The sequence below is a fragment of the Oryctolagus cuniculus genome, chromosome 9, assembly GCF_964237555.1.
Source record: "Oryctolagus cuniculus chromosome 9, mOryCun1.1, whole genome shotgun sequence".
Lineage (NCBI taxonomy): Eukaryota > Metazoa > Chordata > Mammalia > Lagomorpha > Leporidae > Oryctolagus > Oryctolagus cuniculus.
Window position 1 is genome coordinate 79,071,139 of NC_091440.1, and position 13,746 is coordinate 79,084,884.

The window sequence follows — 13,746 nt, forward strand, 5'->3', positions numbered from 1 at the left end:
TTAAGATTTCAGGGTTAATTTGTATAACATAGCCTATCCTAAAAAAGCTAAAGAAAAATAATAAAACCTGTACACTACTTGTATTTCAGAGTTTTGTTCTACTATCCCACCCTTAACAATACAGTATCTAATATTTATTTATCTTTCATATCAAATAATCCAGTATACTTGACTCAGACTGGAAACACAAAATTTCTCAGTGTTTTCCTAAATAAAGAATACCTACAATGCTCCTAGATCAAATTATTTCACGATGATTATGAATAGCTACAATTACTCATGGATATCTATGACTAACAGTGGAAACTGGGTTGTATTACAATAGGTCAGCTCCCATAACAACTGGCAGGCTATCACCAAGAACCAGGAAGCCAAAGGGACTTAACCCTGACATAAAGGAGATCTGTCAACACTCCTGTATTGGCTGTATTAAATGTGTTACCAATTATTTAGGATATACTAAGGCAGACTGATGAGAACAAACTATACCCAGTTTTTATTACACTTTTTTCCTCAATTTCACAGAAGCTTATTAGCATCTGTCTGCACTGGTAGCTTTGGCTGCAACATTAATGCAGGCTTTTTCAATCTCTACATTAGAACAAGGTACAGCCTCAACACCATTCCTAAAAGCAAAATAGAATGCCTGGAAAATATAAAACCCTATGCTATCCTGGGTTACATTACTCTTACTCAGTGTCCCTATATTAACTCCTTTACTATAAGCTCCTGCCACTAAAAATCCAGACTACTTGACAAAAACCAAAGCTGTTTGACAATCTACTTCCAAAATTCATCTCATGTTTAAGTCTACGGATACAGTCTATAAGTCTCTTGTTATGCCATCTATTCCTACATGAGGTAACGAAGTTTCATTGCCTTGTGAATATTCTGCAGTTCATCTGCAGTTGATGTCCTCTAGGGTATAAATCCTCGATTTCATAAATGTCTAGTTTGGGGCTATAATGCTTATTGATACAACGACTCCTTTAAGGTTTTCAAGTTGTTCATGATTTACACAATCCTGGAAACAAGAATTTCTAGCTTCAATTGAAATAAAAATCTCATTGACATGTTATTTTGACACTGTTATTTAAATAATTTACAACTTCCTTCCACTGTAACTGTTATAAAATCCAAGGCAGAGCAAAAGCCATGTGATGATGCTGTGACTCATGTTTTAGCCAACATAATAGTCACTTCCCCTTCAAATTAAATTTCGTGCTTACTTGCCTTCTCCAGCAGTAAAATGTGTTGTTTCATTATATAAGAACAGACATTATATTTGGAGGAAAAACTTTCAAATAAATATTTTTTAAAAAATATCCTTAAGAGCAACTTTATCTTTGATATTTCACAAACTGCTGTTAGATGATATAAATATGTCTTCTCCCCTACTTAACATATTAGGTGGAACAATAAAAGAAAATTTGATGCAAAGAAACAAACATTATTGATGTACTCCTAATTTTTTCTCAAATTTCTCTAACAAATAATCATTTCTGCCATATACGCCCAATGCACAATGAAAGCAGGCATGCAAATAAAACTTTTGCCATCTTCCTGAAAAGCACTAATATTTAAATTGAATTTATTCCCATGAAAATATGCAAAAAGTTATGTTTGTATATTTTGAAGAGGATTAAGTCTATCCATCCAAAAAAGATGTCAATAAAAATCCTTAATACCCAAATCCATAGTACCTTGCTCATTAATAAAGACAATTTGAAAGGAAGTGGCTAATATAGATCAAATTCAAATGTACTTTCAATAAAAAATATCAAAGAAAAAGCCAAAATGAAATTAGAAAATGGTATGTTACAATTTGTACAGGAATTAAATTCTAATGAGACAGATAATAGTAACTCTCATGAGATTGAATAGCCACCAAAATTAAAAAAAAAAAAAAACATGGAATCTGCTATTCTCTAATGAATTATTGAGGATTAGTCACATGATATTTACTTTTAGGCCCCAGCAGCAATCCACTTATAAGGCATTTATGAATATATATATACCCCATTCAATATTTTAAACCATAGACTGCTTTTGTATCATTGTCCTTTCTGAATTTTAAGGAGCACATCAATAAACTTGGATACTGGGATCTGCAGTCTGATACTGGATCCTCAGCAAAGTTCACTTAAATTAACTATATCTGGTCCTATTCAATACTACATAAACTACTAAAGGTACCAAGTACTGTGTCCCATTTCCAACCATAAAATACTTGGTTCAAATACATATGTGCACATTAAACTTGACATACATATTCATTTCACAGTAACTAACTACTGCTAAACTTCTTAACCTTGGCTTCCTGACTATTGACATCAGTCTACTAAAACTCCTTATATCTAAACCCACTTAACAATCATTTCTTTAACTACAATGAAGATATACAAACTGGTGTACTTGGCTTCATGAGTTGTAGGAGACATGTATCAAATACCCAAACACCTTTGAGTCATCTCTACCCTCAAAATGACAACATATACCAAAACCTCCCTAGCAAGAAAATTATCTTCTTGCAACTGGGCCTTACTATGATCTGATGTATGATTTTAGGTTGAGCTACCTTGTAAAAAATATCTAGAGATTAGATCTAAACTCAGAGATGTTGGTGATAACTTCTCTGTCAGAGAAGGCCTCAACCTCCTTTTCCCATCAGATAAATGAGACCCCACTCAAGCCCCTATTCACTGTACCCAATAAAGTTATATCAAAGGTGATCCTTCTAAATGTCTAATACTTTACTGTGCAAGGGAGAGATTCCTATGTGACCTACAATAACAAGTAGGACAGCTCAATCAAAACAGAAACACTACCCGTTACTTTTCAACATAGAACTTTTATTTTTTTAACTTTCTTTGAAACCCAACCCTTACTCTCTCACGAAATTAATTTCAAAGTACCTCCTTTGAATCCGGCAATCACTAAAATGAGTACAGTAGACAGAAGTAAACATTTGAACCCATATTTGAGCTGCATTCAAGCATTACTATTACAAAATCTACTAAAACTTAACAAAGGATTAGTATAGCTGATGCTGTAGAAGATTTATCCATATAACCATGTAACACACAATGACTCTTCCAGCAGGAAAAGCATACCACAAGCATGGATTAAGTGAAAATGAGTAGTTGTAAGAAGGAAAAGGAAAAGTTGTATGCCATCCATGAAGAAGTTAAAATTTGGGGGAACATTTTAGAGTATGTTAGATATGGTCCAGTCTCTTTCTAGATAAGATACAACAAAAAGGGTGGGTTACTTCCTATTATTTCTGTGTTGTGTAAGGGATCTTATTCTAGCCAGTAAATGAGAACTATATGCTCTCTAAAGTAAATATGTATTGGTCATGTATTCTACATGGGACAGAATATCCACACTTTGTATTACAGCAAGGGAAAAAACTACCATAATTATGGTGGATAAAAAAACATATCTATATTCTTTTTAACTCTACTCTAAATGAGAAATTGTAACATATCTGGAGTTTTTTGAGTGAATTTAAGAGGTTCTGTCTTTTTAACAGTTTATTATAAAACTAGGATATATAGGCTGTCATTATCTTAGTTGCCACTAATTGCCACATTAAGATTTCATTCCCATTGGTTTCCTGTATTTTTCCTACAAATACTACTTTTTTTATTTTTATATTTCCAGAAAAACTTTATATACTAAGAAACATGTGTACTGTCATTAATTTATTAACTGGTATTTACCTAAAGGATTTAGAAAAGTATTCTTTTTCATTTCCCATACTTGATTTGATACCAAAATCACCTAAAAAGCTTGTCAAAAATGTAGATTTTGACCATCACCTCTAGAAATTCTGATAATTACTATCTCTTGGTGTCAGCCTTAAGGTAGTCTGCTCTTATTTCATAAAGGATGATTTTTTCTTTGTTTTAATAAAATTTTCTATACAATTCTATACAATCATATAATTGGCTGTTTGGTATACAGAATGCAAATGACTGCGCTCTCGTCCAACTGAATAATGGTACAAACTCCATCTCTATTCTAAAGCTGGAGGACAACCTAACTGTATAATACTCACCAGCTCAATACCTTGGTCATTTAGCGGTAACCAAGTAATATTCAGTAATACACTAAGACAATTTAAATGGATTACAATTCATTCCCATTATACATTTACAAGTTCAAAAAACCCTACATTTCCCAGCATATATTATTATTGAGGATCTTCAAATTTCAAGTACTTTTTATTCATAAATACACATTCCAGAATATGTCAGCAATAGTATTTCACACGTTTTTCTCCTTACTTGATAACACATGCATTCTTTGCATTTATATGGAATTGAGCTTGGGAATATAAGAATGTAAGAGATGTAAGAATTACCAAATCATTAACAGCCTACAAGGCACTATGTTCCTAAATAATAAGGCAGTGAATAACCACAAATGTGAAATGATAGGATTCCTCCTGTAGAAAGATAACTCTTCTATCAATTAAAACATAATGGATTAAACAAAACTAATTATAAACATCATATTAGTTGAAATATTTAATAACAGGAACTTACATTAAGTTCCTGTAAGTGATATGTATAGATAGTAGTGATATGGATAGATATTAAATGGTAGTTTTGAGGACTAAGAAGTAATATTAATAATTGATCATGACAGATTGTATATGAGTAATATAGAAACAACTAATATTTTAGTAACTCAAAGAGAAGAAAACAATTGGTGAGTTACCTTTTTGTCTTATTGCAAGTCACTGTAACAAGAATACATTCCTCAGTAAAATTAGAAAGTGAAAAAGCAATAGATTTGGGTAGAGAAGGAGTTCAATGAGGGTTTATTTGGGTCATGTTAAGTCTGAGATATGCTCTACATGAAACTATTAGTACTGTGGATATAAGAGCCTAAATATAAAGAAGTCTAGATAAAATACTTTGGAAATCACATTTCACTAATAAGATGAACCTGGTAATTTAGTACGAACTATTAGAAATAAAGTCACAAAAATTATAAAGTTAAATTAACTAGAATCCTCTCATGATGCTTTATTGATTCTTTTCTTAAAGATTCCATTCATTGCACATAATGTTGATCACATCTCATCTCTGTGGCAGACATGAAAGAGGGCCTAAACATTTGTAAGACTGTTGCACTTACTTTCTGTTAGAAATACCCTGGGTTTCTGGGGAAGAATTATGAATATTCAAGAATTTGGCAATATTTTTTGTTAAGGCAAATATTTACCTTAATGTTGAAGCTCAAATAAATATATCTTCATAATTATCATATAATCAAAATGAATCAAACAAATCACCTTATTGTCTTTCAAATGCAATGTAAGGTAGAAAAATCAACGATATGAAACCTTTGCCATGAATAAATAATATCTTCCATTCTAATATACATAATTGAAATACTGACAGAGAATGCAGAAGAGTACACTGAAAAAGTTAAGGCACCAAGTACAGTGACAATGTAATGATGGTTGCCCAACTTTCTGCAACGAATAATCTGTCATCACCCTTACTGCCAAATATGTGCCCTGGATTCGGGGTGGAGTTGGAAAGTCAAACATAAAGTAGAAAACTTGTATTAAAGCAGTAGAAAATTTACAGAGTATAGTGAAGTCTGAAAACAAAACAACAAGAAGTAGTATGACATTAAAATTCACTAAAATAAAAAATTATGTAAGAATTATAATGGAAATGCAAATAACATAAAAATACAGTACAGGAAAATGGCTTATTTGATAGTCAGTGAATCATAAGACAGATGTCTAGAAAAAAAATAAAGTGTCCTTTCTTGTTAATAGGTAACAAACTCATTAAATTGCTATCTGTCTTATAAACTTTATTGTTAGGTTTCTTCTTTAATGACTTGATTGAATAAAAAGGTATTATCTGAAAAAGAAGAAAACACTATTTGAACATTACATTGTGACTGGGTATGATTTATATGGAATATTTTTTCTACAAATTTATTTGCACATACATTAAATAGGTACTCTTTAATCTAGTTAAATCTCATTAAACAAATTATTCAGTTATTCTACTCTAATACCCATGTTTCTTGCAAAGAAAAGTTCAAAGTGAATATGTATACTGAATCTATGTTTCACTTAAAAAGTTCTAATACCAATTTATTAAGTTTTTAAAAAGCAAACAAGCAAATATGAAAATTAATATAAAGGAAGTATAGTTGGATAATTCATAGCCCGATAAAATATTTTAATCATTGAACCAAGTTAATATTCTATAATATATAAACACACACACACACACATACTAAAGAGGAGAAACAAACCTTACAAAATAGGTACTGATTTTAATTATTTTATAGATTAAAAGCAATCACATCACTTCTAAGTTAGTCCAAAAAAGGTATATAATGGAATTATAAAATTATATAATCAAAGACACTTTTTTCTGAACTAAAACCCAGGAAATACCTGTATACTAGACAAAGGATTTTTATGATACTTCTGAGTGTTTAGGGAACTCTATTTTAAGTTAGACACTGAACTATTTCAGTCTTCCAGATAATCTTGTGGCTTTAATTATGACAACAGCAATAAACAGGAATTAACAATGATACATTTATCAAGGGGGGCTGCTTAATTATTAACAGGAGTGTAAAATTCAAGTAAATTACAAGAATAAGCTTGGCTAACAGGACACTTTTAAGAGAAATAAATTGTGATGTAAGTTCACTATACAAATAAGTAAATAAGTAAGTAAATAAATATAATAAATAAAATAAGTAAGTAAATATTTACATTATAAGAAGACCTTGAATATGATAGGTCTGTTGAAAAAAGTATAGGATTCTCTAATTTTTTAAATTTTATATCTCATCAGTAAGTCTTTCAAACAACCTTTATTTTCCATAATTAAAAGCACTACTTTCCCTAAACAATTATTATATTTAGAAGTCATCAAAATTATCAATAGAAATTGGATTTTATATATAAAAATTATCACAGTTTAAAGTAACACTAAAAATTAATCTTAGTAATAAAAAAGTATACCATACCAATAGACTATCTAGTTTCCCCAAAGGAAAGTAGAATGAAAACTCATTAAGAAAACTGTATATCAGCTACTATGATAGATACTTTATTTATGCTATCTTATTTTAATTAATATTGTAATGAAATAAATTTGGCAAAAGTGATTTTTAGAGTGGCTACACATGGTTTAGAATACTGAAGGTTGTGAAGTCAGGATTTCAAGATTAAAATCCTAGTCTGCCACTTAATAGTTTTTGTGATCTTGGGCAACATGGTCAATTTCTTTCTTCCTCATCAACAAAATTAAATGAGATGATATAATCAAATGAGGTATTATAATTAAAAACAGTGAATAGCAAATAGTAATTATTAAACATCATGTACAACTAACACGTACCCACAGACTGATCTATCATCACCTAATGTTACAAAGAAAATAGTATAACAGGGTTTGAACTCAAAAAGACACTTTACTATTATATCCCTTTACCTCTAAAAAAAGAACTACTCTCCGCATGGGAGACCGGGAGGAAGCACCGGGCTCCTGGCTTTGGATCGGTGCAGCGCCGGCCGTAGCGGCCATTTGGGGGGTGAACCAACGGAAGGAAGACCTTTCTCTCTGCCTCTCGCTCACAGTCTATAACTCTACCTGTTTAAAAAAAAAAAAAAAAAAAAAAAAAAAAACTACTGTCTCCTATGCAAGTACTAATGAGGACCCTCAGCTTCCGAGATCACACAAGATTGGGCATGTTCAAGGTAGTATGATCATAGACAAAAACGACTACACTCTTGGTATATTTTCAATTATTTTACCTACAAAAAGTGAGCTTCTACATTGTTCCAGTAAACATAAACATTTGATTTTTCAAAGCAACATTTTCCTTAATCATACATTGGGAAATTTTTGTTTTGTTTTTTTATCTCCTAAAGTATCCCAATGTAAAAAGAAAATGTTATTTTTAGTCAGGGTATGTGATCATTCAATTCACAGGAAAATGCAGTTCCTATTTAATTTACTGAGTAATGTACAAAAACTACAAAAGATAATACGTTATGTCAGGAGTGGAATTATGCTTCTTGAATCATCTGATACCATTTGCTCATTTTTCATCATTACATAATTATCAAAGATCTAATGAAAAGCAGTTTATTTATTGCCTTCAATATTTACTAAACTAAGTTAAAATCAATCAGTGCAATATAAAAGAATATTAATGCTCAAGAAATGACAAAATATCCAAACAGCATTGAACATTTGGAGGCATTATTCAAAGTGATCAAGAAAAAGTATAAACAAGATGAAATCACAATTGTAACTACACATTGGCTTCCTTAACTTATTTAAAATTAAATCACTTCAAATATTCTATACTCATAAATGTTTATAATAATAATATAGTAGATAAATATTATTGATCTATTCAGCTCTACTAATATTTCTCTACTATTTCTCTAGTACTTTTGTTGCTTAATTTTATTTTGTGCCATGATAATAGCTAACCACACGTTAAAAGAAAAGGCAACAAATGGATGATTCCTGGAGACTAAGGGAACAGCTAAGTAAAAAACTCACTAAAGAGAAGTCATGCTATGACTTGGTCCTAATTTTCATACTTGAGCTAATATATCCTTGAATTGTAAGCCACTATACCTGAAAAATAGATGGTTCAAAACTAAGTTTCATCACACCTGAAATTCAAAACATAAATCTTTTTTTTATTTCTTAATCATGCAATTCTCTACTGAAAATAGTATTATTAACAAAAGGTCATTCAAATAAAAGGTAATATGGACCATGTTATTATATACTTCTCTACATTGGTGGTATAGAAAGCTTTAAATATTAAACTCTAGTGTTAGATATAGCCATGTGAGCTCAACTAGCTCATTGTCATCATAACTGAAACTAGAATGTATTGAATATATGCTGTGTATGATGTATACATATTTCTGCATTTAGTCTAATACTATGAGCTATTCTTTTTCTAATTTTATAGTTATAGAAACTGTAGCAAAAATAGTTATGATGCACTCCCAACTTTCACTAGTAATAAACATTATACTCAAGATTTGAACCCAAGTCTGTCCAACTTGAAAGTACATATATATACAACAACTATAATACATATCCTCATAGTACAGCAAAACTAAAAAAAAAAAAATCCTCCTGCACAAATAAAGCCTATCTTTACAGCTCCACAACATATTAATCTTCCAATATATTGCTTCATTATTATCCTTCTAGGTAGGGTAAAAAAAAAAAAAAAAAACTCATGAGGTTTAGGAAAAATAAGACTGATAAAAGAGGTAAGGCTCTATACTTCATCCTCACAATCAGCCCTTAAGGCATTCTGATCTGGCTGAAAAGTCAGGAGAGCATTTCAGGCATGGAAAGCCAAGACATTCAGGCAAAAAAATGCTCTACATATAGTACCTCTGTGGGTGAGACCCTTGTGGAAGAAGCGGCTACCAAAAAGGATGTACTTTTCTCTGAAGGGAGGCGAAAGCTTTCACTTTGCATATGGCCTTGCAGAGCTAGTAGACCAACAGGCTTCCATAGCCAAGGCAGCTCATGTTAAGAGCACTGGGTGATCACTGATGTCATGTGTAAGAGTGTTCATTGTTAAATAAAAAACAAGAGCCACTGTGCACTAACTTCCCATGCAAGAAATTCTGTCCCCAAATAGTTGTTATCATGAGATTTAACAGTAAAACTTATTCTCAAGAATCATTTCCTTTCAGTGTATTAAGTGAAGGATATGATTATGTCTCATAAGTTATAGTTAAGTCTGAGCACTCGAAAAGATGTATAATTCTTGGGCTCTTCTTTAAAGATAATTAAGCTTCCAAAAGGAAAGAAGGGGGAGGAAGGAAGGAAGGAAAAGGAGTATGGGAAACAAAAACAAGTGAGATCACCTTTGAGAAGCAGTAACTTTGAACAGCCCTTGTCTAGACTGCTAAGGAACAGTTTTCTTAGTTTTTTCATTGTATTTTTTTCTCTTTCTCTTTCTTTCTTTTTCTTTCTAAGACTAAACAGGGGGAAGAGGAAGATGTCGGAGAGTGGGTGGCAGAGTGGGTACGGCAGGAAGAATTGCTATGTTTTAAATTTATATACAATATACATACAAATAAATTTTAAAAAAATAAAGAGGTAAGACTATATAGAGACAGTAAAATGTTTCTTAAAAATAGACTACTTAGTAGAAGAAAGGACACATAATATAAAATGCTTCAGCTTGAAACACAGAGGGCAGAGAAGCTGTTTTAAAGCTGATTCAACTTCTATAAAAGATAACTCTAAATTACACATTTTCAGAACGTTTGCCATGTATTTATTGTGCAAATAGACATCCAAAAGATAATATACTGAATTCTGTCTGTAACTGATTTATATGTATCTATAACAATTTAAAACTGACTGAAAATAAAATGATCCACCCTATTTTAAGGTCCCAATAATTTATCTGAATTGACAGCATGGCAATTAAACTGAAAATTCTATCAAAATTTACATGGCTAAAAACAGAGGGAAAATTCCTACTGAACAAATTAGATTTTAAAGTTTTAAAAAATTAAAGACTGTATCACTGATGTACATATCTTTGTTTAATGGTCTCCTATAAACATTAAATAACAAAAGACTATATTATTGATACACACATACATCTACAAAAAAGGTGAAACAGACCTCAGACATCAAGGCTTTGAAACAAACAAAAAGTAGTAAGAATTCAAAATAGAATGCAACTAAATTACAACATAGCTGAAAATTGAGTATGGATTATTATTATAAAGATGAGAATGTTATCTTCCTTGTCCTAAGTTTTCTATTAACTATTGACTAAGAAAGTAATATAAGTAACTAAAAAAGTTGGAATTATTTTCTATAGGAAAAAATTAAAATGAATGATATAAAAGAACTAAAAACAAGTCAAGATGAAAATTTATATGCTAATTCTTCACACTGTTTTTTATCTTCTTAAAATAAAATGAAGACAATTTAAATAACAAAATATTTTATGAATTCTAAAATGAGTTTTAAAGACAGGTAATGGAAAACAACCATGTGTCTTGGATGAATGGACTAAATAACCAGTTAAATAAGGTTTTAGCACTAAGACTATATAATACATTTTCATGATGAAATAAATCATTGTGATAATTTTAGTTGTAGCATTCCAAGCTGTATAATTTTTCTGATATTCTCTTCATTGAGCAACAAAATCCATTTCAGGTTAAAAATGTACATACTCCTATTTCATGTTAAATTATATATGAAGTTTTTTCTCTAATTTCCTTTCATGGCACTTACTCAGTTTTAAATTAGTGACCATAATTTCTGTTGATTTACTTAAGTGATAAAAGGGAAAACATTTTGAATTTAAACAGAGGACTAGTATTTAAAATTTGATTTTTCCACTAAGTTTATCTGCCTCCAAATTGAAACGATTTAAGAACTCATAGTAAAGGCACAATATCAAGATTCCTTTTCACTCCAAAGCTTTTTACTTTCAAAACTCCAACCTTCACACTATAATGACAGGAGCTGAATGCTGTAAATGCATAGGCCACATTTAAATTTAAATTTATAATTTACACAAGGATAGTCCCAATGTAGGAATAACATTAGAAGTAGAGTTTCAGTCACAAGTAATACAGATAATAAAAATGATAAAATAATGCATTATTTTTCACTGAATCTTAAATTTTTCTCATATCTTCATTGACTTTATTAATCCAAAATTGGATGACTCATGAAGGATCACATGTATTTGTAAGCAGACTAATGAAAAACTCCTGTATAACAGCTAGAATAAAAAATGTTTATATATATATATACTCTGTCCATTCATAATACGCAGTAAAAATAGCTCCTACAATTCAGTTTTAACTTCTTATACATATGATTTTAAGATATAACATTAAGTTTAATGCAAATGGTATATTTTAATAGCACTAAGGGAAACTAAAAAGTATACATGAAATTAGCCTCATTAGATAATACTTAGTTTTTACATGAACACGGGATATGCCAAATAAGTCTTAAAACAGGAACTATATATATAAAGAAAAACTGATATCAGTTAATATTATGCTAACCTTATGATAACAGCATTATAAAATAGTATCATTCCTTAAGATATAAATCATGTAGCTCTTATTAAATACAAGTCTAGTGAATAAAATTTACCCTAGTGATTTTTCTCAGCCTGTCAGGATTTTATGGACAATCCAAACCATGAGTGTTTGGGAAGTGTAATTTCAGGGACAATATTTTTTTCTGAACTGTATATTACATATGTAATATCTGGTAAGAAATTATGTATTAGATAGGAAGGCAAATCATTCATGGTTGTAAGAATCTAAGTGTTAGGCTACTTTTTACATTGAGTAAATATGTATCTCTCTTAGTTTTAAAAGAATTTTTTAGCATTTCTATTATAAAACCCAAGTATTTTATTAATACAGCAATGAGTAGATCATGTATGAATCTCAGTGTGTCAAAAATATCATCAACTGTACATTCAGACAAAACTTACCAGACAGTTGTTTCCACTTGACTGTCATTGAGCTGCCGATTGTCCAATTGGGCAAAAAGTGGAAAAAGGACTTGAATCCCTCCAATTGAATGAATGGCACTATGAATTGAATGTGTTACTATAGCTTTCACATCCTATATTTTTAAAAACAAAGGTGTTTATTAAATTTCTATAGCATAATTTTCATCATTATTTCCTTGTTCCAATATCTTTAAAACTAAATTAAACACAGTTTGAGATTTCAGAAACTCTCATTACATAATCTTTGATAAACATATAAAATGAAAAATTAGAGCATACTGGTTAATCAATTTTAAGTGGAAATCTTAGATGTTCACACTAAAATATGAAGCTGAAATCAAAATTTACATTAGGATATGAAATATTAACAGACTTAAAGACAGGTAATTTTTATGTTTGAGAGTAATACATTCTTAAAGCTTAGTATAATTTTATATCTAAATTTGTTCAGCTAATCAACAGGTATTATTTCAAAGACACAGAACAAGCAAAGTAAGAGATATAATAGATCTCTAGTATCTTGTAAGTATACAAGGCTAAGGTAAAGTATATTGCCCTCAAAAAAAGGCAGAAGGCAAAAGCTCCATTTTAAGAACTGGAACTAACCAAACAAAATCAAGTGCAGAGTTATAAAAAAGCAATGTTTAAGGTATAAAATCAAAATATTGTTAATGCTGATAAGAACAACAAAACTAAGCTATTATTCACCAACCTGGAGCATTAGAGCATGTGGGGAATGAACAAAAATTGAAGCATTTTCCTTTGGTGATGATTCCAGGCATAGTTGCGCATCAGTGGCCTTAGCATTATATGTAAATGCAATGCTACTTGCAAGTTTTCCATCATATAAAACCTGTTTATGATGTTCTGCCAAATGAATATCACTCTCAGATTTAAATTTGAAGGTACTCTGAAAAGATAAAAGTAAACTTCTTTTAAAGGTAACATAATAAACTCAAGTTTTAAAGCACAGTAATTTACAATAAACAATTTTTGTGTCCTCCATGTCAGTGGTGTTATTTTGTTATTCTCACTCCAGTTCTATGAGAATTAAACTTTACTTTGCTAATGAAGATATTCATATGCTCGTATTCTCATTTTTAATTATTTAAAATAATTTCACTAAATATATAAAGCCAGATGTTATTATAGACAGAATTATGCCTTTTCATAGCATGAATT

At 30.4% G+C, this 13,746-nt stretch overlaps 1 protein-coding gene across 10 annotated transcripts in view; it reads right to left on the reverse strand.

The window, feature by feature from the left end:
* Positions 1-13,746, reverse strand: part of NBEA (neurobeachin) — a 726,466-nt gene that overhangs the window by 571,139 nt on the left and 141,581 nt on the right. For all 10 annotated transcript variants that reach the window (XM_070049020.1, XM_070049018.1, XM_051831739.2 and 7 more), the window contains 2 exons: positions 13,277-13,474; positions 12,544-12,677 (listed from right to left, as the gene is read on the reverse strand). In XM_070049020.1, the coding sequence (XP_069905121.1) occupies positions 12,544-12,677; positions 13,277-13,474 (332 nt within the window). The remainder of the gene's footprint in view (positions 1-12,543; positions 12,678-13,276; positions 13,475-13,746) is intronic.